Source organism: Balaenoptera musculus, chromosome 3 (assembly GCF_009873245.2).
Source record: "Balaenoptera musculus isolate JJ_BM4_2016_0621 chromosome 3, mBalMus1.pri.v3, whole genome shotgun sequence".
In the NCBI taxonomy this organism is placed as follows: domain Eukaryota; kingdom Metazoa; phylum Chordata; class Mammalia; order Artiodactyla; family Balaenopteridae; genus Balaenoptera; species Balaenoptera musculus.
In genome coordinates, this window is record NC_045787.1 from 97,018,174 (window position 1) to 97,041,551 (window position 23,378).

The following is a 23,378-nucleotide window of genomic DNA, read 5'->3' on the forward strand; positions in this document are numbered from 1 at the left end:
CCTGTGGCAGCTGAGCCTGGCGTGACGTTGCACCAGCCTGAGGTGCGCCGTGTGTTCTCCCAGGGAAGTTGTCCCTTATCACGGGGCCCTGGCAGTGGCAGGCTGCACAGGCTCCCGGGAGCGGAGGTGTGGAGAGTGACCTGTGCTTGCACACAGGCTTCTTGGTGGCTGCAGCAGCAGCCTTAGCATCTCATGCCCGTCTCTGGGGTCCGCTCTGATAGCCGTGGCTCAGGCCGTCTCTGGAGCTCCTTTAAGCGGCGCTCTGAATCCCCTCTCCTCGCACACCAGGAAACAAAGAGGCAAGAAAAAGTCTCTTGCCTCTTCGGCAGCTCCAGACTTTTTCCCGGACTGCCTTCCGGCTAGCCGTGGCGCACTAGCCCTTTCATGCTGTGTTCACGCAGCCAACCCCAGTCCTCTCCCTGGGATCTGACCTCCGAAGCCCGAAGCCCGAGCCTGAGCTCCCAGCCCCCGCCCGCCCCAGCAGGTGAGCAGACAAACCTCTCGGGCTGGTGAGTGCTGGTCTGCACTGATCCTCTGTGCGGGAATCTCTCCGCTTTGCCCTCCGCACCCCCGTTGCTGCGCTCTCCTCCGTGGCTCTGAAGCCTTCCCCCGTCCGCCACCTGCAGTCTCCACCCGCGAAGGGCCTTCCTAGTGTGTGGAAACCTTTCCTCCTTCACAGCTCCCTCCCACTGGTGCAGGTCCCATCCCTATTCTTTTGTCTCTGTTTTTTCTTTTTTCTTTTGCCCTACCCAGGTATGTGGGGAGTTTCTTGCCTTTTTGGAGGTCTGAGGTCTTCTGCCAGCGTTCAGTAGGTGTTCTGTAGAAGTTGTTCTACATGTAGATGTATTTCTGATGTATTTGTGGGGAGAAAGGTGATCTCCATGTCTTACTCCTCCGCCATCTTGAAGCTCCTCTCCCCATTGTGATTTTTTTTACTCTGATTTTATGTCATATGACTTTCAGTGTTTGTAGCACATGTGAGTTATGTATTTTTATTTGCCTGTTTCATGTCCCCAGTTCCTTTCTTTCCCAGCTTAGATTCCATGATCCATCATTATGATCAGTCCCTTGCAAACCTCAGCATTTTTGCCCTGTTCTCTCTACACTGTACTTGCCTTGAAAATTCCCAAACCTGTTTAAACCTAGCTCTCTGTCTACTCTGTGTCTGCACCCAAATAGCTGAACATGGATGAAGAAAAAGCACAAATCATGGGGGCTTGCCTTATTTAAAATTTATAGCCACAATCCCAAATTAAACTATTCCACCATCATAATTGTTTCTTCATTCTCTTTTCCGTTCTCCCCACTTTTTCCCTCTTACCTCAAACTTCCAGTATTTCTTTACTACTTTCTATGGATGACCTTGTTTTGCTATCAAAATAAGTACAGTCAGCAGAGATTTTAGCCCACCATGTCGTCCCACCACCAAATCTAACTTCTGCTCTATGTACAGATGTTTTGTTCTGCCTTCTCTCACAGTAGATGTCACTGTCACTCTTTTATCCAAAGCCAGATCTTCCACCTGTGCACTGATACTGTCTGCTCTTACCTCCCCAAGGACTTTGCTTCAGTATTTATTCATCTCACCTCCATGATAAATTTTTACCTCTCAAATTATTCTCAACATAAGCAAATATATTTTATTGTCTTACTTTAAAATGAAAACCAAAAAATCTACCTTTGAGAATCTATTGCCTGATTTCTCTAAGCCTTTACCTGGGAAAATTCAATTACAGAGTTGCCTGTAAAGTCATTCAAGAAGACTTAAAGAGTAGTATTGCAAATACCATGTAGGAACTACCCAGCTTCAGAAATAAAACATTATCAACTCAGTGGAATGCCCCTGTGAACCTTCCCCAGTGGGCTTCCTACCCTGTTCACCAGATGTCACATGTTTCTCTAACCTAGTTAAGTATTATCTCCAGCCCTCTCCACTGAGATTGTCCTACAGTGTATGTCTACACTAGTTTCAGTAGTCAATTCTCTGTCTTTTTAAATTCAACTTTTCAGTATTCTTTGGTAGTGTTGATCCCAGCTACTTTTTTGAAACTCTTTATTTCACTTGGTTCCCATAACATCATCTTTGATTATTAAGTTCATAGTTGGAGAATGTTTCTTGTTCTTTCAGTTTATTCAGTGTCAGTATTTATCTTTCCCATTGCTGTTTCACACTCCTGAAATGACCAGTCTTTTTTTTCCTATCTTTGGAATGTTAGGTGCTCCAGGACTTAGTTCTCTAGCCTTTTCTCTTTCTATCTTTACTTTCTCTTTGGGTTATCTGATGGCTTAAATATCATCTATTGGCTGATACTTTTTAATTCTCTCCAGCCCTGCTCACTTCATGAAGTCCAGACTTGCATATATAATCTAGTAGTTACCTCCCCCTCAATGTCAAAACAGAATTTTCTGTCTTCCCCTAATCCCAACCTAAACCTATTCTTTCCTTCACTTTTGTCTCAGTATCATTTTTTGAGAATGGTCTGAAAACTGGGAGTCACCCTTGCTTCCTCTCTTTTTCTCACTACTGCAGTCTCAACCCATTGGCAAAATTTATCCTAATGCTAACCACTTAATCAGTGCCACCATTCCTACTCCCCTAATCAAATACACCACTGCCTCTTACTTCAGCTACTGTAGTTGCCTCTTAACTAGTTTCCTGGCAACCAGTCTCACGCCCTTTATGTTTTGCCCCACAGCATCCAGAATTATCAAAACCCTCCAGTGGTTTTCTAACCTTAAAATAAAATCTGAATTCTTTATTATGGCTTTTAAGGCCCTGTGCAAACTAAACTCTGCCTACTTCTCCAAATTCATCTCCTACAACTTATGATTGTTCTCAAAATTAAATATGCATAAACTCTTGATGCCAAACACCATTCCTCCTACCCCACCCCACCCCTTTTAATTGATTCTCATGCAGGTCTTCTTGGGACCGCACTATTAAGAAACAATGTTTTAGTAAATCTAGGTAATGAAAGGACAGGAATGTATTCCCACACTGAAGAAGCTTTTTTGAAGTTCATGCTTTCCTCTCCGTGAGTGTAAAGTTCGAAGAAGTGCTGCCGGTGAAACTGAAATTTTCCACCCACCCATTCATTACCAGCAAATAGCATATCCCTCTATTCCATGGAAATATCATTTGTCTTTATTTCCAATTTCTTCAAAACCCAGTAGTAGACACTTAGTGTACTTTAGATACCAGGCAGGTAGGTGGTTAAGTTGGGATTTTGGTCATGAAATTACAGAATTTGACTTAGACATTCTTACTGGATGATGGGCCTCAACCAGAACTAAGACTTTATTTAGAAAAGAAGTTAACCCTCAAATCAACCAAAATGCTGGTACGAGCAGTGAAATTCTTTCGTGTTTGTTATCCAGTTGCATTTAAGATTAGAGTATATTTGACATCTTTACATCCAGTGACTATAAGTTTTGATTGCATATGGTTATTTTGGTTTGATTATATTATGTCCCTTTCAACTTTGCAAATGAACTGTCATCTTAGTTGCCATTTTTAAAAATACTGCTCACCCTACTCAGTTCTGTGGTCAAACAGTGGATGGGGATTGGTGATATTTTATCTAAAATTTCCAGGAAGTTAATTTGTTTTCTGATTTCAAATTAATAACTTCTGCACTGCACAATGAGTTGTGAAACATTTTATAATAATTCATTTTAAAGGTTGATGGTTAGGGAGGATAAAATAAAATGAAACAAAATAGTACATTAAGTAACATCTCCAACTCTTAACAATTGCCTCTTCATTTTACCTCTGTTTATTTTAGTAAATGTTGATTTTATACAGTACTCTCTTCTGAGTTGAAAGGTGTATATGCCTTCTGTGGGGTAAGCAAAACGTCAAATATATTTCCCTTGTCTAAAGTATATTGAATTATGGTTTATTCAGCTATTAAAATGATTACTGACTTGGGCAAATTACTATGCCTTTCCGGATTTCAGGTTTCTTTTATAAATTAAAAGTTATTTTAGACAAAGAGTCAGTAAAATGTATTCAGCTGGCTGTGTCCTACTTGTTTTTCTGTAGGCCATGAGCTAAGAATGGTTTTTATATTTTTGAAAGGTTGTTTTAAAAAAGAATATGCAACATAATTCTTTACTGGTCTGCAAAACCTAAGATATTTACCTTCTGACCTTTTAATATTAAAATATTTAAAATATTATCAAAGGATTATAATACTAAGAAACGCGGTAAACTTATCTTAACGTTAATAATTAGAATGTCTTAAAGTTAACTTATTGCAGCTTAAGAACATAAGCAGTTAATGAAGTTGTATATCAATTATCTTTTTATATGTGAAAAAGCAAATTTGAAAAGATGTAAATTCCTCTTGCCAAATTTTGTTTTAGAAATAAGTAACATGTAAAATAGTACCTTTGGATTTGAAATATCTGAAAAGTTTCTTAATTTATGCAAGTATTAAATGAAAGACACATATATTATGTTTTTTCATTTACTAAAATCACTGTATTTTTGTATTTTCTTTCCCTCCATTTAGATAGAAGCAGATTCGGGATATCCTGGAGGTAAAGCAAGAATTATTCATAAGGAATCTGATATCATTACTGCCTTTGCTGTTAATAAAGTAAGTACATAGACATTTTTCTTTTCTTTGATTAAGTATTCATAGTTGGAGAATGTCTCCTGTTCTGTCAGTTTATTCAGTAGCAGTGTTTCCCTTTCCCAGAGCTACTTTCTACTTAAATTGCAATGTGAGTAAATTTTTTATTTTATAAAATGATTATATTGTTTGATAACTTAATTTATTTGATCTTGGATGTATAGCAGATAAAATGTTTTATTACTACACAGAGGTCTCAAGTATTTATATATGCAGTTGCCTTTAGAATTTATTTATTTTATTTTATTTTTTATTTTTATTTTTTGGCATGCGGGATCTTAGTTCCCCGACCAGGGATCGAACCCATGCCCCTTGCAGTGGAAGCACAGAATATTAACCACTGGACCGTCAGGGAAGTCCCCTGCCTTTAGAATTTATACAACACATGCAGCTAATCCAAAGAAAACGTTTCCTGTTTTCTTTATATGAATATGTTGAATGTGGTTCTTCATATAGATCAAAATTAAGCTTATATGTGACTCACAGAAATTCTCCCTCTTTGACTTTCAGCTATAATAGCTGCCCAACTAGAGTTTTCTTTGTATTCCTTAGCTTTCTTACTCAATATCCTCCTTAGAGGTGTCTATAAGCTACTTACAGAAGAGGTAGCCTCAGGTACAGTGGTCCAAGGTTGAAATTTATCTTAGTCATTTTCCCCTCTTATTTTCCCTAATTGCCTTACTGCAAAATGTATAGGGACTTCTAGTTGATTCTTCATCTTCCTATGCTATGTCTGTCTTTTTTTTTGCCCGCACTGTGCGGCTTGTGGGATCTTAGTTCCCTGACGAGGGATTGAACCCACACCCTCAGCAGTGAAAGCGCAGAGTCTTACCCACTGGACCACTGGGGAATTCCCTATATCTGTCTTTTCTTTGATTTCACCTAGATTGATCCTTTGTCATTCTGTCCTCATCTTTCCCTGTGTTCTTCATCTCATATTCCTCAAAGACTCTCCCTAACAGTGACTAGTTCTGTTCATAGCAGGCAAGTTTGGGATTAGCCCCTTAGCCAGGCAGTTCTCATGATGTAATATCTATATAATATGATATATACATACTACACAATACAAATATAAAATTATTATCTACACTCAACAAGTAACTTCCTTCCCCTGAAGAAAATAAGATTTTAATATTTTGTGCTATAAAACAAACTAGCTTTTTTCTCTTACTTGGATGTATTATATAAGTAACTAGTAATGAACAGTCATCCACATATACAAAGTTTCCTGTTGACTCTGTAAGAGTGTACTTGTTTAATTTTTATTTCTCCAGATATACTGTTTTTACATCTTTGCTAAATTTGTAGCTAAGAAATATCCTTTGCTTTAAATTGCAGTAATTTAAAATGCTGATGAGATTGAACTTTTCCCTATTTGTTTAGTTGTGAATTATCTGTGTCAGGAACTGTGAAGGATCTGAGATTTTCCCCTGCATTCAATCGAACAAGTTAGCTTTCACAGTTTAATGGATACTGTTAGAAGACGCAAGACCAGAGACAAAGGACAATTTATTACTAATAGCAAAAACTAGAATGTTAGCATTTTTGCTCTGGTTCCCTGAGGTACAGTTCCCACAAAGTGACAGCAAGAAGGCCAGTGATACCCAAATCTTTTCTAATGTACATTAAGCATATCCGCCTTTTGATCTGGAAGGAGAGACTATAGCTATATAGACATCCTGGCAATAATACTGTGAAACAAAGGCAGTCATTGACTAACTCACAAGACATGCAAAAGTGGAGAGTCCCGTGGAGAATTACCTTCCAACAGTCTAGTTAATATCCTTTTCCCACATATCTCTGGGGTCTCAGTTTTTTCTTATTAGTTTGTATGTAGCATTTTACATAATGGAAATACTAATCCTGTTTTCTTTTTGCTGTCAATATCTTTCCATTTTCTGTTTTAGAGATACATGTTTTAGATTTGTAGATGTTTAAAATTTTCTATCATTTAATCTGACCAAGTTTTCATTTATGATTTTTTCTGACATACTTACCTCGCTCTTCTTCACCTCTTCTTTGTGACCTTTTCCCAAATTCTGTTTGTCTTGCCTAAGATTGAAAGACTTTAGGTGAAAGTGATACCATCTTATTTGGATAATTCACCATTATTTCTTTAGTTTGGAGTTCCTTATCTCCCTTACCTTTCTTTACCTCCCAGGGCTCCTATATTGTTCAACATCTCACTCCACATTTATGAACTGTGCAAACCTTAGGGAGATTGTACCATTCTAGTAGACTAGAGAGACAGTGCTGGGAGAAGAAATGAAGTGGCACATGCATTTCCATTTATAGCTGGCTTTCTGTTGGATGCTCTGGAATTCTTAGAATATAAACATATCTCCAAGCTCAAGCTGATGATTATTTCACTCAAAGTTATTTATTAAAATTAATTTAAAATATTTATTTGTGAAAATACTATTTATTCTGTACCTTAAAGTTATCATTTCTAGAGGCTGTTTTGTAGTCTCCATTTTCAAAAGTAGCGCATATACACGTTATGCTTTTTTATTTAAAAAGTACTGTATGATTTATTTTTCAGGCGAATAGAAACTGCATAGCAATTGCTTCAAGCCATGACGTTCAAGAACTAGATGTTTCTGGAATTCTGGCTACACAGATCTATACTTGGGTAGATGATGATATAGAAATGGAAACCAAAGGGTACCCTTATACTTTGTTTTTAATTTGGTGACATTGCAGTATGAATAATGACATCCACAGAAGTATACCTTTTAATGATTTTTTAAAGGAATAGTCCTAGATTGTAAGCAAAGTGGAAATTGATATGCTAAAGAGTAAAGAAGGGGTAGCTGGAGCTTTAAAGAAGGGAATCGAGGGTTAGAAGAGAATAGGTGAAGGGATCTGAAATTGTTCACGTACGAAATTATTGTGAGTTGAGAGTTAAGAGCTGAAAAAAATTAATTTTAAAGGGAAATACAAAGTCATATGTTAGAGCTTTCAGGTATAACAGAAGAAATAAAGAACTGATGGGTTGCTTTCATTCTGGCTGATATTCCTTTGTAGGTCAGAAGATTTCTTGGTTATACATGCTCGTGATGATTTAACAGCTGTGCAGGGTACAACCCCATACACACATAGCAATCCTGGTACTCCAATTAACATGCCATGGCTTGGTAGTACACAGACTGGCAGAGGAGCATCAGTGGTATGTAAAGTTAAAAATATTTGTGTATAAATGTCCTGTTTTTCTCTCTAACTTAATAGATAAAAGATGGTATAAATATTTTTTTTTTAATTTTTAAAATTTTTTTGTTGAGTTGTTGTTGCTGTACAATATTATATGTTACAGCTGTACAATATAATGAGTCACAGTTTTTAAAGGTTATGCTCCATTTATAGTTATTGTAAAATATTGGCTATATTCCCCGTGTTGTACAATATATCCTTGTAGCTTATTTTACACATAATAGTTTGTACGTCTCAATTCCCTATCCCTATAATGCCCCTCCCTCCTCCCCTCTCCCCACTGGTAACTACTAGTTTGTTCTCTATATCTGTGAGTCTGCTTCTTTTTTGTTATATTCACTAGTTTGTTGTATTTTTTAGATTCCACATATCATACAGTATTTGTCTTTCTCTGACTTATTTCACTTAGCATAATGCCCTCCAAGTCCATCCATGTTGTTGCAAATGGCAAGATTTCATTCTTTATCACAGCTGAGTAGTATTCCAGTGTGTGTGTGTGTGTGTGTGTGTGTGTGTGTGTGTGTGTGTGTATCACATCTTCTGTTTCCATTCATCTGTTAATGGACACTTAGGCTGCTTTCATATCTTGGCAATTGTAAACAACACTACTATGAACATTGGGGTGCATGTATCTTTTTGAATTAGTGTTTTTGTTCTTATTTTTGACATATACCCAGGAGTGGAACTGCTGAGTCATATGGTAGTTCTATTTTTAACTTTTTGAGAAACCTCCATACTGTTTTCCACAATGGCTGTACCAATTTATTTACCACCAACAGTGTACAAGGGTTCCCTTTTCTCCACATCCTCGCCAACATTTGTTATTTGTGTTCTTTTTGATGGTAGCCATTCTGACAGGTGTGAGGTGATATCTCATTGTGGTTTTGATTTACATTTCCCTGATGATTAGCAGTGTTGAGCATCTTTTCATGTATCTATAGGCCATCTGCATTTCCTCCTTGGAAAAAGAAACCACTCATTCTTCTTAATTACTCATGGAAAGATTACAAAAAGTGGTCAGTTTCTAGGCCAAAAAGCAAGTCTCAATACATTTCACAGCACTGGTATGATACAGCCCCCATTCTCTGCTCCTTTAGACAGGAGGGTTCTCACCAAATATATTTTTTTTAATTCCTAATTTTTTTAATAAGTCATACGTGTTGGAAATTATAAATTTTGATTTGAAGAATAATATGTTTTCATTTGAAAAGGATAAAAATTATTTTAAATAAATAATTGAAAATACAAAGAGCTGTATTTTAAGTAATAATATTTGGAACTTACTGGTCCAAATTAGGCCTCAGCAAACTACGGCCTATGGGTCAAATCCTGCCTACTACCTGTTGTGTCGACAACACGCTAAGAATGGTGTTTGTATTTTTCAGCCGTTGAAAAAAAATCAAAAGAAGAATGGTATTCTGTGACACATGAAAATTATATGAAATTCAGATTTTATTGTCTATAAATAAAGTTTTATTGGAACATAGCCACACTCATTTTTTTGAATATTTTGTTTATGGATGCTTTCACACTACAGTGGTAGGATTGAGTATCTGAGCAGAGACTATATACCCATAGAGTCCAAAACATTTATTATCTAATTCTTTACGAAAAAGGTTTGCCAACCCCTAGTCTAGATAATATTTTTAAATGGTTATCAACTAACAACTGTTAGTTGATGCTGAGACAAATAAATTTTTCTTTTTTTGAACAAATAAAAACGATATACATTTTTTTTAATTTAAGCAAAATATAATATGCAGATGAACTAAAACAGAATTTTTCTGTAGTAATGGAGGATCTTCTTGAGCCCTGATTACCTAAGATGTGATCCATGTTTATACCCACATGAGATTCCTTTGTTGACACTTAGGGTATAGGAATTGATACACAGAACCAAAGAAACCCAGCACCAGCAATTCTTTCCATGGCTTTCTAGGTGGTAGGTGGTTTTTGTAAGGCTAATTATTTAAATAAAGGCTCAGTCATCTTTAATAATACCTGATAATATTTTATACTTAATGCAGTTCCTTTATCACTCATATAACCTTATTATTGTTTGAGCTATCTGTTATAGCTGTTGTAATTACTCCTACTTACCATTCTTTAGATGAAGCTTGAGATCCAGAAAGGTCAAGGAATTTAACTCAGGTCACTATCTCAAATTTGTGGGAGAGTTTGTGTTAAAGCCCTCCATTCCCCTTCACTCATTGATTTCAGGTAGGAGTGTTTTAAGTATTAAGAATTTGAAAAGCAATCTAGTGATTATTCAAAAGAAAAGACTTGGTCATTAATAGTTAAATTTTTTCCAATAGACAGATACCTTAAAATTCATTTGTAAAACCTACTGATATTATTATCTTTTAAAGAACTTGAAGAGAATATACAAAATATACAAAAAGAAATAATAATCACTTTTTCCAACTCCATTTTCAGAGAATAGGTTACAATTCTTCCTGTAACAGCTTTCTTTCTGGTCTCTCTGCTTCTATACTGCTCCCTCTGTTTTGTACACAGCAGGCAGAGTTGCTCTTTTCTAAAACATCATTCAGGTTATCACTCCCATGCTTAAAACTTTAAGATTTCCCAGTACAGCTTTAAAACAAGTCCTTAACATGGCCTCTAAGGCCCTATGTGATTTAAACTCTGCCAGCGTCTGCAGCAGCAGCTCCCTTGTTTCCACACCTGATTCTCTCTGCTCTAGTCACAGTGGCCTTCTTTCTGTCACTTGAGCACATCAAGCTCAGAGCCTTTACCTTGTTTTCTGCTTGAAATACTCTTCTTCTGTTTACCATTCAGATCTCAACTCAAATTCCCAGAGATTTCCCTTGCTTCCTTAGCAAAGGTATCTGCTCCTCCCTACGCTACTGCCAGCCACACTGTTACCTCATTTGATCGTCATATTATCCCATTTTATCATCTCATCATCAGTTTGGAAATTATTCATTATTGGGTTGTCTTTTTTTATACCCTCTGCAATGCAAGCTCTTTCAGAGATTATGTTATGCCTGCCTTATATATTGATGATCTCTAAGTAGAATGGCGCTTAACATTTAGTAGGTGCTCAGAAAATATTTGTTTATTCTCCAGAGTATTATAATATGGAAATTTACCTTTGTTATTCCTCTTAGGACTGGATTTTCTTCCTATTTAAATGTTAAAAGGACATCTTTTTTAGTTGGGGTCATTGTGGTTTGTAAACATAAGTATTGGGATTATCCCATTCCATCCTCAGGGAAAAGACACCAATATAATAAGGTGGTTCCTTTTTATATGGATCTTCTAAAATGATTAATGATTTCTTTCCCTTATAATATTCTACATATGCTTTCAGAATCTTATTTAACTTTCTTTTATTTTTTTACTCATGATTTTCCTTTGATACTATTACCAGAAAAAAAATGATAATTAAAAGAAAGAACAGGAATCTTTAGACTTTTTCTAAATTAAGAGGGGCAAGGGATTTAAACATGAAGTTTACTAAACAGAAGTAACATTCAGAAGGTTGTTTTTTGTGTGTAGAGGATTTGATCAAATATTTTCTTAATCCTATTATTTTATTAAATTATGAATGCTAATGAAAAGGAATACTAGTTATGACCAATTTCTGCTGTTTTGGAATATAACTGCAGCCATATATATCTTTCAGTGTTTCTATCCCTCACTGGTTCTGCTGGCCTAGTTCCTTCCCTCCCTACCAAATCCCCACTTTACTTAACAGCTTTAGGCTAATTGAACAATTTAAAATCCAGAAGAACAATAACAACAAAATGTACATGAGACTGGTGCTACAAACTTAGGATAACCTATAACTATAGTTACAGTTATAAGTAGGAAATAGTCTATAAATTAAAATTATCCCTTTAATTTCACGTATTTAGTTTACTCTTATTTGACAGGCTATGTAAATCATTCAAAGCATAATTTTAAAATGGGTAAATAAATAGTTCCAAACTATCAGTTAAAAATTTATACAGTTTTCTGTTTACCTCTTTTTTTTTTTTTTTTTTTCACATGCTTCTGCCTGTCTTTTTAACCTTATACTATTCAGGATTGTTCCAATAAATTTAATGGGATAAGAAAAGAATTGGCAAGAAAGGAGGTAAGACTAAATTCTTGAGGTGAATTTGTTCTTAGACACTAGGTAATGATGCAGAAAATGTATGTACACTTAAATGTTAGAGAGCTGAGCTATTAAATTTCATTTCTGTTACCATGTTTAGTATTTTTAGCACCCATTACGATAGTTATGGAATCATGTAAAAATGAATAAATGTTATTTGAATTTCCTGTCACAATATAAATTTTTAATACTACTTTTTATTGTAACTGTAAAAGAATGATTTTTCTTTGTTAACAGATGATTAAGAAAGCCATTAATAATGTCAGAAGAATGACTTCTCATCCAACTCTTCCTTACTGTAAGTTGATAATAATTAGCCATTATTTTAAGGAATTTAAAGGAAACTTTTAGTTTCAATTGAAAGATAGTCAACACTTACTTTATTTATTTTTTTGTAGGGAATGTTTGCTAGCAAGTAAAATCACTTCAAAATTGGGTAAAAATAGAAAAAGTGATTTTCCTGAATTAATAGAGAAGACTAACTTAACATGTAAATTTTTAGCATTTTGACTGAATATTTCTGTTATCACATTTTATTTTCAAACATTTCTGGACTCTGCACAATGTTAAATTGTAGTTGATAATTATTGTTTTAATAATTGGATCACTGCCTTTTTTTATTACATAGAACAGAACCATATCTGGGTCACTTGTAGCCTCCTCATAATCAGTTTGTATTTTATTAATATTTTGTCAGTTTGTCTTTTATCAGATACACTAATAGTAAGTATAGGAAATGGTTATTACTACATTCTTACATTCTAAGGCAGGATATATTTATTTTTAGTTAATCTTCCTAGGAATCTCAAAAGTTTTTCTTCCTTTAACAAAGATTTAATGGGGAATTTATTGGAAGTATTGAAGCAGAGAAAAAATAATAGAGACAACTTTAAAATTAACTGGTGGGTTGGAATCAGTATTCATATTAGCATGTGAGTATTCCAAGTTTTTTTAAATATAATTTTTAAGTAGTGCCCTTCATCAAATTGTCCTACTACACAGTAACAAAAATAGTGAAAATAGTGCATGTTAATTAAAAGGTACTCATGTCCCTCCAATTTAATAACCTATAAAAAAATTGTACCACCTTTTTTATGAGAGATGTTTTGATAAAATAGGAGTGGCAAAACCAGTGTTCTTTTCTACCTAATTATAATAAGTGCTGTAAGCATCTATTATCAAAGTTGTTTACCAATGTCTAATAAAAGGGTTGAAGAGAACCATATATTTAAGATGAAGAGGGTAACTTCTGTTACTTATGCTAGAGGTATAAAATAATATTGAAAATTAGCTCTATACAATAGGGTTTAGAAGTTTCCTGAAATATTGAAGGGATTTCATTATTTCTCAGTCCCAAAGCATGTATCATGACAGGTGACTAGTTTATAAATAGGCTCTACCTCAAGCCCATAAATTTAAAGAAAATAATCCCTAGCTTCAAAGGCAATTAATGGACTTATTTTCAGAGTTATTAGGTAATATCATGTAACTTTTGTCTTGCGGTAAGTACTTTCTCCGTTCAGAGAAGAACTACTGTAACTGGCAGATAAGAGACTTGAAAAATTAAATGCTAATTAAATTAATCACTGAAATTTTTTTACAGTATATTTTTTCATGTCATGAACAAGTCTCACAGATAGTAATTTAGTTCAACAATAGGCTCCTTTCATGTACTGGAGATGTTTTGAAACAAGTTTTTTAAAAATTTTACACTGAATTACAGATACCTCAAAATAGTTCCTTCCTTCCTTTGGAGTAGATTTTTTTTAAATCTTAGTCATTGTAAACCAAAACTTTTGGACTTCTACTCCAGGGAAGTTTTTTAGAAGTTAATCTAATAGGTTGAACTGAAATAGAAATGTAAGTCTTAAAAGGAAAGCCCCATTTCAAAAACAAAAAATGAATATATTAAGATTTTTAAGGTTGCATTTAACTCTTTCCTTACATGTATATGATGTAACAGACTTTACTTACTAATAAGGAATATTTGCTTAGACAACCTGGTTATAGGAACGTTTGTGTTTTTTTTGTTTTTTAAAGAATTAATTTTTGGCTGCATTGGGTCTTCATTGCTGCACACGGGCTTTCTCTAGTTGTGGCGAGCGGGGGCTACTCTTCGTCGCGGTGCACGGGCTTCTCATTGCAGTGGCTTCTCTTGTTGCAGAGCACGGGCTCTAGGCACGCGGGCTTCAGTAGTTGTGGTGCATGGGCTCAGTAGTTGTGGCACGCGGGCTCTAGAGTGCAGGCTCAGTAGTTGTGGCGCATAGGCTTAGTTGCTCTGCAGCATGTGGGATCTTCCCAGACCAAGGATCGAACTCGTGTCCCCTGCATTGGCAGGCAGATTCTTATCCACTGTGCCACCAGCGAAGTCATGGAACCTTTGTTTTTTTAAGTTTTAGTTTATAAGGCTTTAAGAGAGTTTCATTTTACATGTGAGCTACTATTAATTAGGAATTTTTTTCAAATAAATTAAATAAAACCATAAATAATAGAAAAATTTGAGTGGTTTTTAAATGCATCTAGTCCAATTTATTTTTTTAATTAAGCTAAGCAAGACTATAGAGGAGAGGGGGGATAGAATTAACATGCCTAGTCTCAAGAAATTCTACCCACCCTTCCATCCCAGCCCAGTGTTAAAACATGTCAAAACAGTTGAAGCTCCTTTATTTTAATTACTTGGAAATGAATGAGGGAAAGTTGACTAATGAATGACCAGCAATGTGCTAGATACTTTACTTTTACATACATTAATATAATTTCTCACTACCTCTGTACCACATTAATACTGATAACTATTCTTAATGTAAATTTAGCCCTATATGTTAGGCATATTTCTGAATGATTTATATGAATTATCTCATTTACTTCTCAGAACTGTCCAGTGACTTATATATCATTAATGATATATATCACTATTATAGTGACTTATATACCTTTTACTAGAAGGAAATAGGCTCAGGGAGATTAAGTAAGTTTCCTAGTAACACACAATTAGTAAATGGTAAAGTAAAGAATTTAATAATTATTTAGTTTGTTCATATTCCTTAATGAAACAGATAACATATATTTGAGATACCAGATCAGTCACAATAACTATTAGAAATGATTTTCTTAGCATGACTTTCAAGACCTTCTACAATCTTTTTTTCAGAGAAAAATGCATAAATTTAAACATCAGTAGTATGACTGATAAGAATTGGCTGTTAAAAATCCCAAGATTTTATACTGCTGAACTGAATGAATAAGCATTTTCAGAACTCTAATGGAAAACTGATGAATTCATAAAAGTGCTAACAAAAGATCAAGATGAAAAAAAAATTAATTACATGGGACTGAGTGAACTGATGAGGATGATTATAATTTTTGTGACTTTCTGTTTGAATTTAAAAAATAAAAAATCCCACAAGGACTCAGAGGCAAAAAATATACAAATCAATTTTCAGTGCAAAGTAAAGGAGCTGTTACAGTGGAGGATTACTGGACTGAATGTCAATATTATGGCATAGTACGAGTGTGTTTCATGTTTGGTAATTGCAGTCATTGTTGCTTTTGTTGTGGTCATGCACTTACAATGCTTGGTGTCAGTTTATTTATCTCTTGTAAAAATAAAATACAGTGTGTGTGTGTGTGAAAAAAAGAAAATCCCGTTGTTTTTTTTTTTTAAATACAGTTGACTTATTAAAGTATTGTGTTCATCTCAGGTGTACAACATAGTGATTCAATATTTTTATAATTACAAAATGATCACCATGATAAGTCTAGTTACCGTCTGTCACCATACAAAGTTAAGTAATTCCAAGAATTTGATTCTTTATCATAAACGTTATCTACTAAAGGCTATTAAAACGTAATTGAGATAATTTCAAAAGGAAATAAAGTTTATAGAGGTCTGATTTAATTGCTTCTGTTGTTTTGTGTGAGGATATGTTCTGTCAGATGAAAGAACACCATGTAATTATCTGTTTTTAAGATTGAGAGTATTCAAGTGAAATTTCATACAAAGGTAAATTCATGTGAATTGACTATGATTCATTTCTTAGATATTTCTTCCATAAAGATTTTCACATTGGATTAAAAAATAAATTTGCCAAAGATTCCTGAAATAAATTTGCAATTTTTTCCCTCTTATAATGCAGATCTGACAGGAGCTCAAGATGGAAGTGTGAGAATGTTCGAATGGGGCCATTCTCAACAAATAACCTGTTTCCGATCTGGTGGCAATTCAAGAGTTACAAGAATGAGATTTAACTATCAAGGAAATAAGGTAGTATATAGAAATGTAAATAGGGAAAATGGTTTGATTTCGTTAAAGGTTTATGAATATTACTCACTTGGATTTCTGAAAAGAACAGCTCAGTGAGCTAATGGTGAAGTATTAATCCATCTATATGAATTCTTTTTAAAGAAATTCCTCTCAAAACTTAAATTCGCTTGGTTCTTCCTGGAAAGACATTATATACATGTCCATTAAAATTCTCTTATATGATGCTTAAGGACCAAATGATTATAGGACCATCTTATATTACACATTTTTTATTAAATACATCTGCTTACTTTACCCTCTGGGACCTACTCAAAGTATGGTCAAGTACCAAATAGTAAGTGACATCTGGAAGTTGATTAGAAATGCAGATTATTGACTCTAGTCCAGACCTATCAAATCACCATCTGCATTTTAGCCAGATACTCTTGTGATTTGTACACAACATTAAAGTTTTGAGAAGCACTGCTCTAGAACAGGGTGTTGACAAACTACAGCCTAGCCACCTGTTTTGTAAATAAAGTTATATTGGAACACAGCTAACCCATTCATTATTTGTTTTCTATGATTATTTTCCCAGTACTGCAACAGAGTTCAGGAGAACAAAGACTATAGCTGGCAAGCCTAAAATATTTACTATATGGGCCTTTTAATAAAAGTTTGCCAACCCGGCTCTAACCGGCTTCACTTCCCGTAATCCTCCTTTCCTCAAACTGCCTCTCTCTGCTTCTCTGATCTTACTAGCACTTTAAACAACTACTGAAGGGGAAATCAGCCTGCTCTTTGTCTTCAGGGCCATGCTTCACTAAAAACATTCACACAGGCCCTAGCTGATGGTTCATCTTGCCTTTCGTTTTCCCTCAACCTCCAAACCTTCCACCCTCCTTACGTGTTACTTGTGTCATGGTGTGCTGCAACCTTTTTGCCTACCACATTTATCAGATGGCTCTTATCATTTCACAGAAGTCAATGATAATTTTTCATGTAGTTATGAAACAAAATTGAGAGCATATAATTTCTTAATACCAATTAGCAACATTCTTTGCTCCTTAATGGGAAATTAAGGGGATTTAATCTAAAAGCCTTTAGAATTCTACTGTACTTTCAGCTGTATAACCTATCAATACCACTTATGTGCTCATATTTTTCCACTTTGGTTGTCAATGTTACATTGTTCCTAACTAATCTCTGTACTTTGACCCTATCTCTCTAATGCATTCTTCATGTTGTCAACAAAGTTATATAACAAATAGCATAGGGAATTCCCTGGCGGTTCAGTGGTTAGGACTCACGTGCTTTCACTGCCGAGTGCGTGGGTTTGATCCCTGGTCGGGGAACTAAGATTCCACAAGCTGTGTGGTGCAGCCGTAAAAGAAAAAAGAACAAATAGCATAATTATATAACTACACTATAGGTGAGATCATATTGTCCTTTTCAAGAACCTGCAGCCTCCTCATTGTATCCAAAAGCCCATATTCTTTAGTGTGGCATTCAAGTCCTTCGACACTCGGAGTTATTTTATAGATTTTACACTCACTACAACCTTCTATGTAGGCTATTTTAAGGCACAACAAACTTCCTTATTGTCTGCCCAAGTCTCTTTGACAGGCAGTCAGCTTACTGTTGATTCACCTCAGCCATGATGGTGCCCAAGAGCACAACACCTAAGCATGCTATCTCCCTTAGTAGGGAAGCCTACTGGAGTAAATGGAACAGATAACTCATACTACAGTATATCACAGTAATGCTGATCATTTTGTCAAAAGCCACTGGACATTGCAGAAAAACCAAGAGGCTAAAAGGGAGCATTTAGCAGAAAAAAATGACCAGTGAGGAATAATTCCTTGGATTTAGGAAGATCCTACATTGTAAAACAAGAACGGGATTCTATGAACCAAAGGCAGTAGAACAGTAAAGAATTTTTGGAAATTAAAAACATGATTCCCCAAAATTAGGAGAGTAGAGGAACTACTGATTACAAGGGCTGAATAGCAGAATGGAAGTATTTGAAAATCAAGTTTGTGACTGGTTAGTACAAACTTGGAATTTATCCCATGATGAAAATAACCCAAGAAATAAATTGAGACTAGACCCAGGAGAATTTATAAAAGACATTTAAAAGATATATCAGAAGAAGAAAAAAGGTGATGGAAGAGAAACATTATATTAAAAGGAATAATAAAATAAAAATTTCCCCAAAGCAAAACATGGAATTTTAGAAAAAGAAGCGCCTACCAAGTACTAGGCAGAAGTATCGAGAAACAGCACATGCCTAGACACAGCCTGATTATTTGATTTTTGTTTTTTTTAACTGAAGGATAAAGAGAGCTTCTAGGAAGGAGTAGGGGTAAAAATGATTGCTTACAACCTCTCCACCCCCCTATCTAAAATTAATGGCATCGGCCTCCTCAAAAAGAGAGGTTACAAATAGACAGTAGAACAGTATTCACAGAATTCTGATGGATAAGGAATGGGGTCGATGTCTATCCAAACTGTCATTTAAATTTGGTGGCAAAATAAACACATTTTTAAGTATGCAGAGAATTAGCACATTCCATATACCCTTTCTGAAGAACGTACCTAAACCTACTCCAGAAAACATAGGATAAACCACAGAAAGGATAAACGTCGGAAAAATATCTGTAACAAAAATAGTAAACAATGGATTAATATTCCTACTATTAGTCCTGTCAGTCAATTTTGTAAGAAGACAATGAAAAAGAAGACAAAGAATGTGAACAATTTACCAAAAAACCAAAAAACAAACAAAACCCTGTGCATGGCCAATAACCCTCACTAATAACTGAAGAAATGCACATTAAAATGAGACTTTATTTCTGTTAATCGACAAATATTATAATTTTGTAGTATGCAGTGTTGGCTAATGTGTAAGAAAAATGGGTGTGTAAATTGATGTTACCACTTAGGATTTAATTTTGGCTTCACCTACAAATTTTAAATGATGCCCTTTGACAGAGCTTTTTCTTTTCTAGATGTCTATCCTATATAAATACTCAGAGGTGTATATGCAAGAATGTTCAAAGCAGCACTTTTTATTATAGGAAAAATTGGAAATTCTATAGGGAAAAGCTTTAAAAAGTTACAATGCAACTATATAGTGTAATACTACACAGCACAAGAATGAGGTAGATTTATACATACCAATGTGAAAAAATGGCTATAATAAGTAAAAAATGTAATTGTAGAACTGTATATTATCATCATAATTTTAAAAAAACCTTGTATCCTTGTATGTATGAATGTTTGAATATTCATAGAAAAAATCTGAAAGGGAACACTATCAAATTGTTAATAGTTGTTATATCTGTAGATGGGAGAGGGCAGGAGTCTGAATTAGACATTTGTTTTATTTTAAGATCTGTATCATATACTCCCTTGCTGGATTATTTTGTCATCTTTCCAGTCAAAATGCTCTGAGTTTCCATAGTGTAATTCCTTTACTGTGATAAACTTTGTTTCATTTTCTGCTGTTGTTTACATGTTTTCCTTGTTGTGTATCTCTGGAAGTCCTTACTTTGTCTTTTTTAAGATGAACAGTTTTTTATCTTGTATATGCTAAAACTTTGTCACATGGCTTAATGTGTAAATCCAGTATCCTATTTTTGGAGTACTTACAGAGAATATACAGACTATGCTGTCGGTTAGTATAATAAATTGAGTGTCTGATGTTAGTTTCCTTTATAGCCACCCTGGAATTTTTTAAAGTAATAGCTAAATGTTTTTCTGGACTAGATCCATGCATAGGTGAAGTGAAAAGTCAAGCAACTTATCAGTCAAATGTTTAAGAGTTAAAATATGAGATTCACAATGAGGGTAAGGGTAAATATGTGCTTTTTTATTTGTATTAAATACTTTTAAATATTTTTTTTCTCTAAGTTTGGAATAGTTGATGCTGATGGATATTTAAGTTTGTATCAAACAAACTGGAAATGTTGTCCAGTTACTGGAAGTATGCCTAAGCCATACCTGGTAAGCCAAGAATTCCTACCTTTAAAATTTTTTGAATTTTTATTTTCAAGAAACCAAGAATATATACTTGCAAGAAATATCAAAGCCAAAATATAAAATCTGTCTAGTCCTGTGTATTCAATCACTTTACTCTAAGTTTCTGTCCTTGTATTATGTTGAAAATTACACTGTGAGGTATAAAAATCCTTAGTCTCTGGTAACTTGGAAAATAAACCTGTATGAAAGTACCTGGTTCTGATGGCAAGGGGAGATCAGATTTGTGGTTACTCAGAGGCAGGGGTGGAGAGGGGAAATTGGATGGAGGCAGTCAGAAGGTACAAACTTCCAGCTAAAAGGTAAGTAAGTACTGGGTATGTAATGTACAACATGATTAACATAATCAACACGGCTACATGTTATATATGAAAGTTGTTAAGAGAGTAAATTCTAAGCATTTTCGGAACAAGGAAAAATATTTTTTCTTTTTCTTTCATTTTATATCTATGCGAGGTGATGGATGTTACTAAACTTATTGTACTAATCATTTCATGATGTATATAAGCCAGAACATTATGCTGTACTCCTTAAACTTATGCAGTGCTGCATGTCAATCATTTCTCAAAACTGAAAGGAAGAAAAAAAAAGAAAACATAGAAAAGTAAAAAAACTCACCAGAAAATGTAAATAAATAATAAAGCTAATGGATTAGTCACTTGATAAAGACCAAAGTAGTAAAATTAATTAAAAATGCAATGATTAGTCAAGGGATAAATAAAATAAAAAGATGTAAAAAAAAAGAAAGAAAGAAAGAAAGAAACCTGTATAGAACCAACATGGTACCTCCGGAGACCCATGCAACCCATGGGTTACTCAAGCCCTTTTCTAGCCTCACTAAATGGCAGTGTCTGTGATACCTAAAAAGAATGATCAACAGACCAGTGCATCTGGTTGTTTTCCTGCAGTTATTATCCCTTATGAACAAAGTAGAAAGGGTATCCTATAGCTGGTGCTATTTTCTTGCCCATCTCTTTAAAATGATACATCTCTATTCAGGACCACACAGGTTTAGTGAACCTTCCGCAGCTTCATAGAACACTGAATTTATATTTGATGGATTCTTTAGTGAAGCCCTTTATAGGACTAAGCAATATCTATCAAGAAAAAAATTAAGAATATGGGTTAAAATTCCAGTAATTCACCCAAGGTTAAATGCTAGAATAAAGTACTGGTCTAAGTGAAAGCAAGTAGGGAGTGTTGGTGAGGGTACCTTGAAAAAATATTTATTTTTCCTCCGATTTTCATTCAGGCAGCAGATTAAATGTACAGGTGGGCCTTGAACAACACAGGGGTTAGGGACACTGGACACCTCACCCCGCCCCCAAGTTGAAAATCTGCATATAACTTTGCAGTCAGCCCTCCATATCCATGGTCCTGCATCCACAGATTCAACTAACCTTGGATCGTGTAGTACTGTAGTATGTATTTATTGAAAAAAATCTGTGTATCAGTGGACTCATGCAGTTCAAACCTGTGTTGTTCAAGGGTCAACTGTACAAGTTCATGTTTCTTAGGGGACTGCCTTTTTTTTAAAACTTCTAAAAAGACAAATTGGATTAATAACGAACATTATTTGCTTTGGGGGATTAAAGTAGATTTTGTTTTAAAGACATATCATCTAGCCTAGCTGCAGTGGTGGTTGGGGGCAATGGGGAAGTGACTCAAAGGAAAACTTTTTCATATGATGATTTTGACATATTTTAAAATTTTATTTTTTATTGAAGAGAAACATCTGAACAGACATAACTTGGAAGCCTTTATAACTGACTAAACCTCTCATAGTAGTTTGTTATTGTTTGATGGAATATTGAGAAACATTGTAAATTTTCTAATTTGTTGACTATTAGTAATATTTTTTATTCACATATTTGAAAAAGTATTTGAAAGCTTAAATATTTCTGAAAATAAATAATTCAGTCTGAGATCATCTAAAATTCTAGTTTTTGTTTTCTAAGACAAAAATTTTCACAAGTATTCTAAGAAAAATGTTTGAAGTTAACCTTCTTTTGTTTCCCTTTGAACTTTTGGTTGAACAAAAGCAGAGGTCATAAAAGGTCATAACGTATGCATCTTATTTAAATGGTTCAGGGAAAGTTGTGTTTGTGTATGTGTGTGTGTGTGTGTGTGTGTGTGTGTGTGTGAAAGAGAAGAGGCAAAACAAATGTGCCAAAATGGTAAATATTGGTGAATCGGGGTAAAGGGTATAGGAGAGTTCTCTGTATTACTCTTGCAACTTTTCTAAAATCTGTGGGGGAAAGAACACAAGGATTTAAGTAAGCCACAAATTACATGATCACTTTTTGATTAATACATCTACGTGCTTATAAAATTGTTTGTGACAGCAATAAACGTGTGTTGTTTATAACCATTCCAGACTTGGCAGTGTCATAACAAAACAGCCAATGATTTTGTCTTCGTTAGTTCCTCCTCTCTGATAGCTACAGCTGGTCTTTCAACTGACAACAGGTAAGAGATTATAACTGAAATTGAAGTCTGTGTATGTATAGCTAAGCTTTATTTTTAATTGCTTGATGTCCTTATATCTCAATAATGTTTTCATAATTACACCTTTAAATATTTTTATTTAAAGAGACTTGTTTCTTAGAGCTTTTTTAGTGTGTTAATTGTAAAGCTAAGGAAATTCTGGTGACATTAAAGACAAAATCCATTCCTTCTGGATTTTTAGTATTCTAATGTTAAGACTTTAGTTAGGATAAAAGAATTTGATTGTTGGTAGAGTTTTTCCTCCATATTATTTGCTATGTATTAAGAAAGCTTGAGGCCAAAAAAAATATTAAAAGAGTATTATTTATTGGCCATGCTATTTAGTTAAATCCTCACCACAGCTTTATTATATCGCATTATCAATGTTTCACAGTAAGAACACAAGAAGCTGAGAAAGACATGTTAGTTGTATAATAACTAGTAAGTGACAGCCCGTCCCCATCTCCCCAAATAGGTTAAATATGCAAAAAAAAAAGTCTCCTCCCTCCATGTCCAGGCACAGTTTTTTCTTCCCTTCTACAGCTGAGTTCTGAGATTAAGGCCTTCCGAGGTTGCTGAGCTTTTGTGTTCATCTTGAGGCCTCACTTTACACTCAAAGTGGGAATTTTAGGGA

General features: G+C 34.7%; 1 protein-coding gene across 5 annotated transcripts in view; it reads left to right on the forward strand.

Annotated features, from left to right (window-relative positions):
• The window catches only part of DMXL1 (Dmx like 1), a 131,490-nt gene that overhangs the window by 98,099 nt on the left and 10,013 nt on the right, over positions 1 to 23,378 (forward strand). For all 5 annotated transcript variants that reach the window (XM_036845520.1, XM_036845521.1, XM_036845522.1 and 2 more), the window contains 7 exons: positions 4,518 to 4,604; positions 7,183 to 7,304; positions 7,668 to 7,809; positions 12,211 to 12,271; positions 16,110 to 16,237; positions 20,132 to 20,224; positions 22,635 to 22,726. In XM_036845520.1, the coding sequence (XP_036701415.1) occupies positions 4,518 to 4,604; positions 7,183 to 7,304; positions 7,668 to 7,809; positions 12,211 to 12,271; positions 16,110 to 16,237; positions 20,132 to 20,224; positions 22,635 to 22,726 (725 nt within the window). The remainder of the gene's footprint in view (positions 1 to 4,517; positions 4,605 to 7,182; positions 7,305 to 7,667; positions 7,810 to 12,210; positions 12,272 to 16,109; positions 16,238 to 20,131; positions 20,225 to 22,634; positions 22,727 to 23,378) is intronic.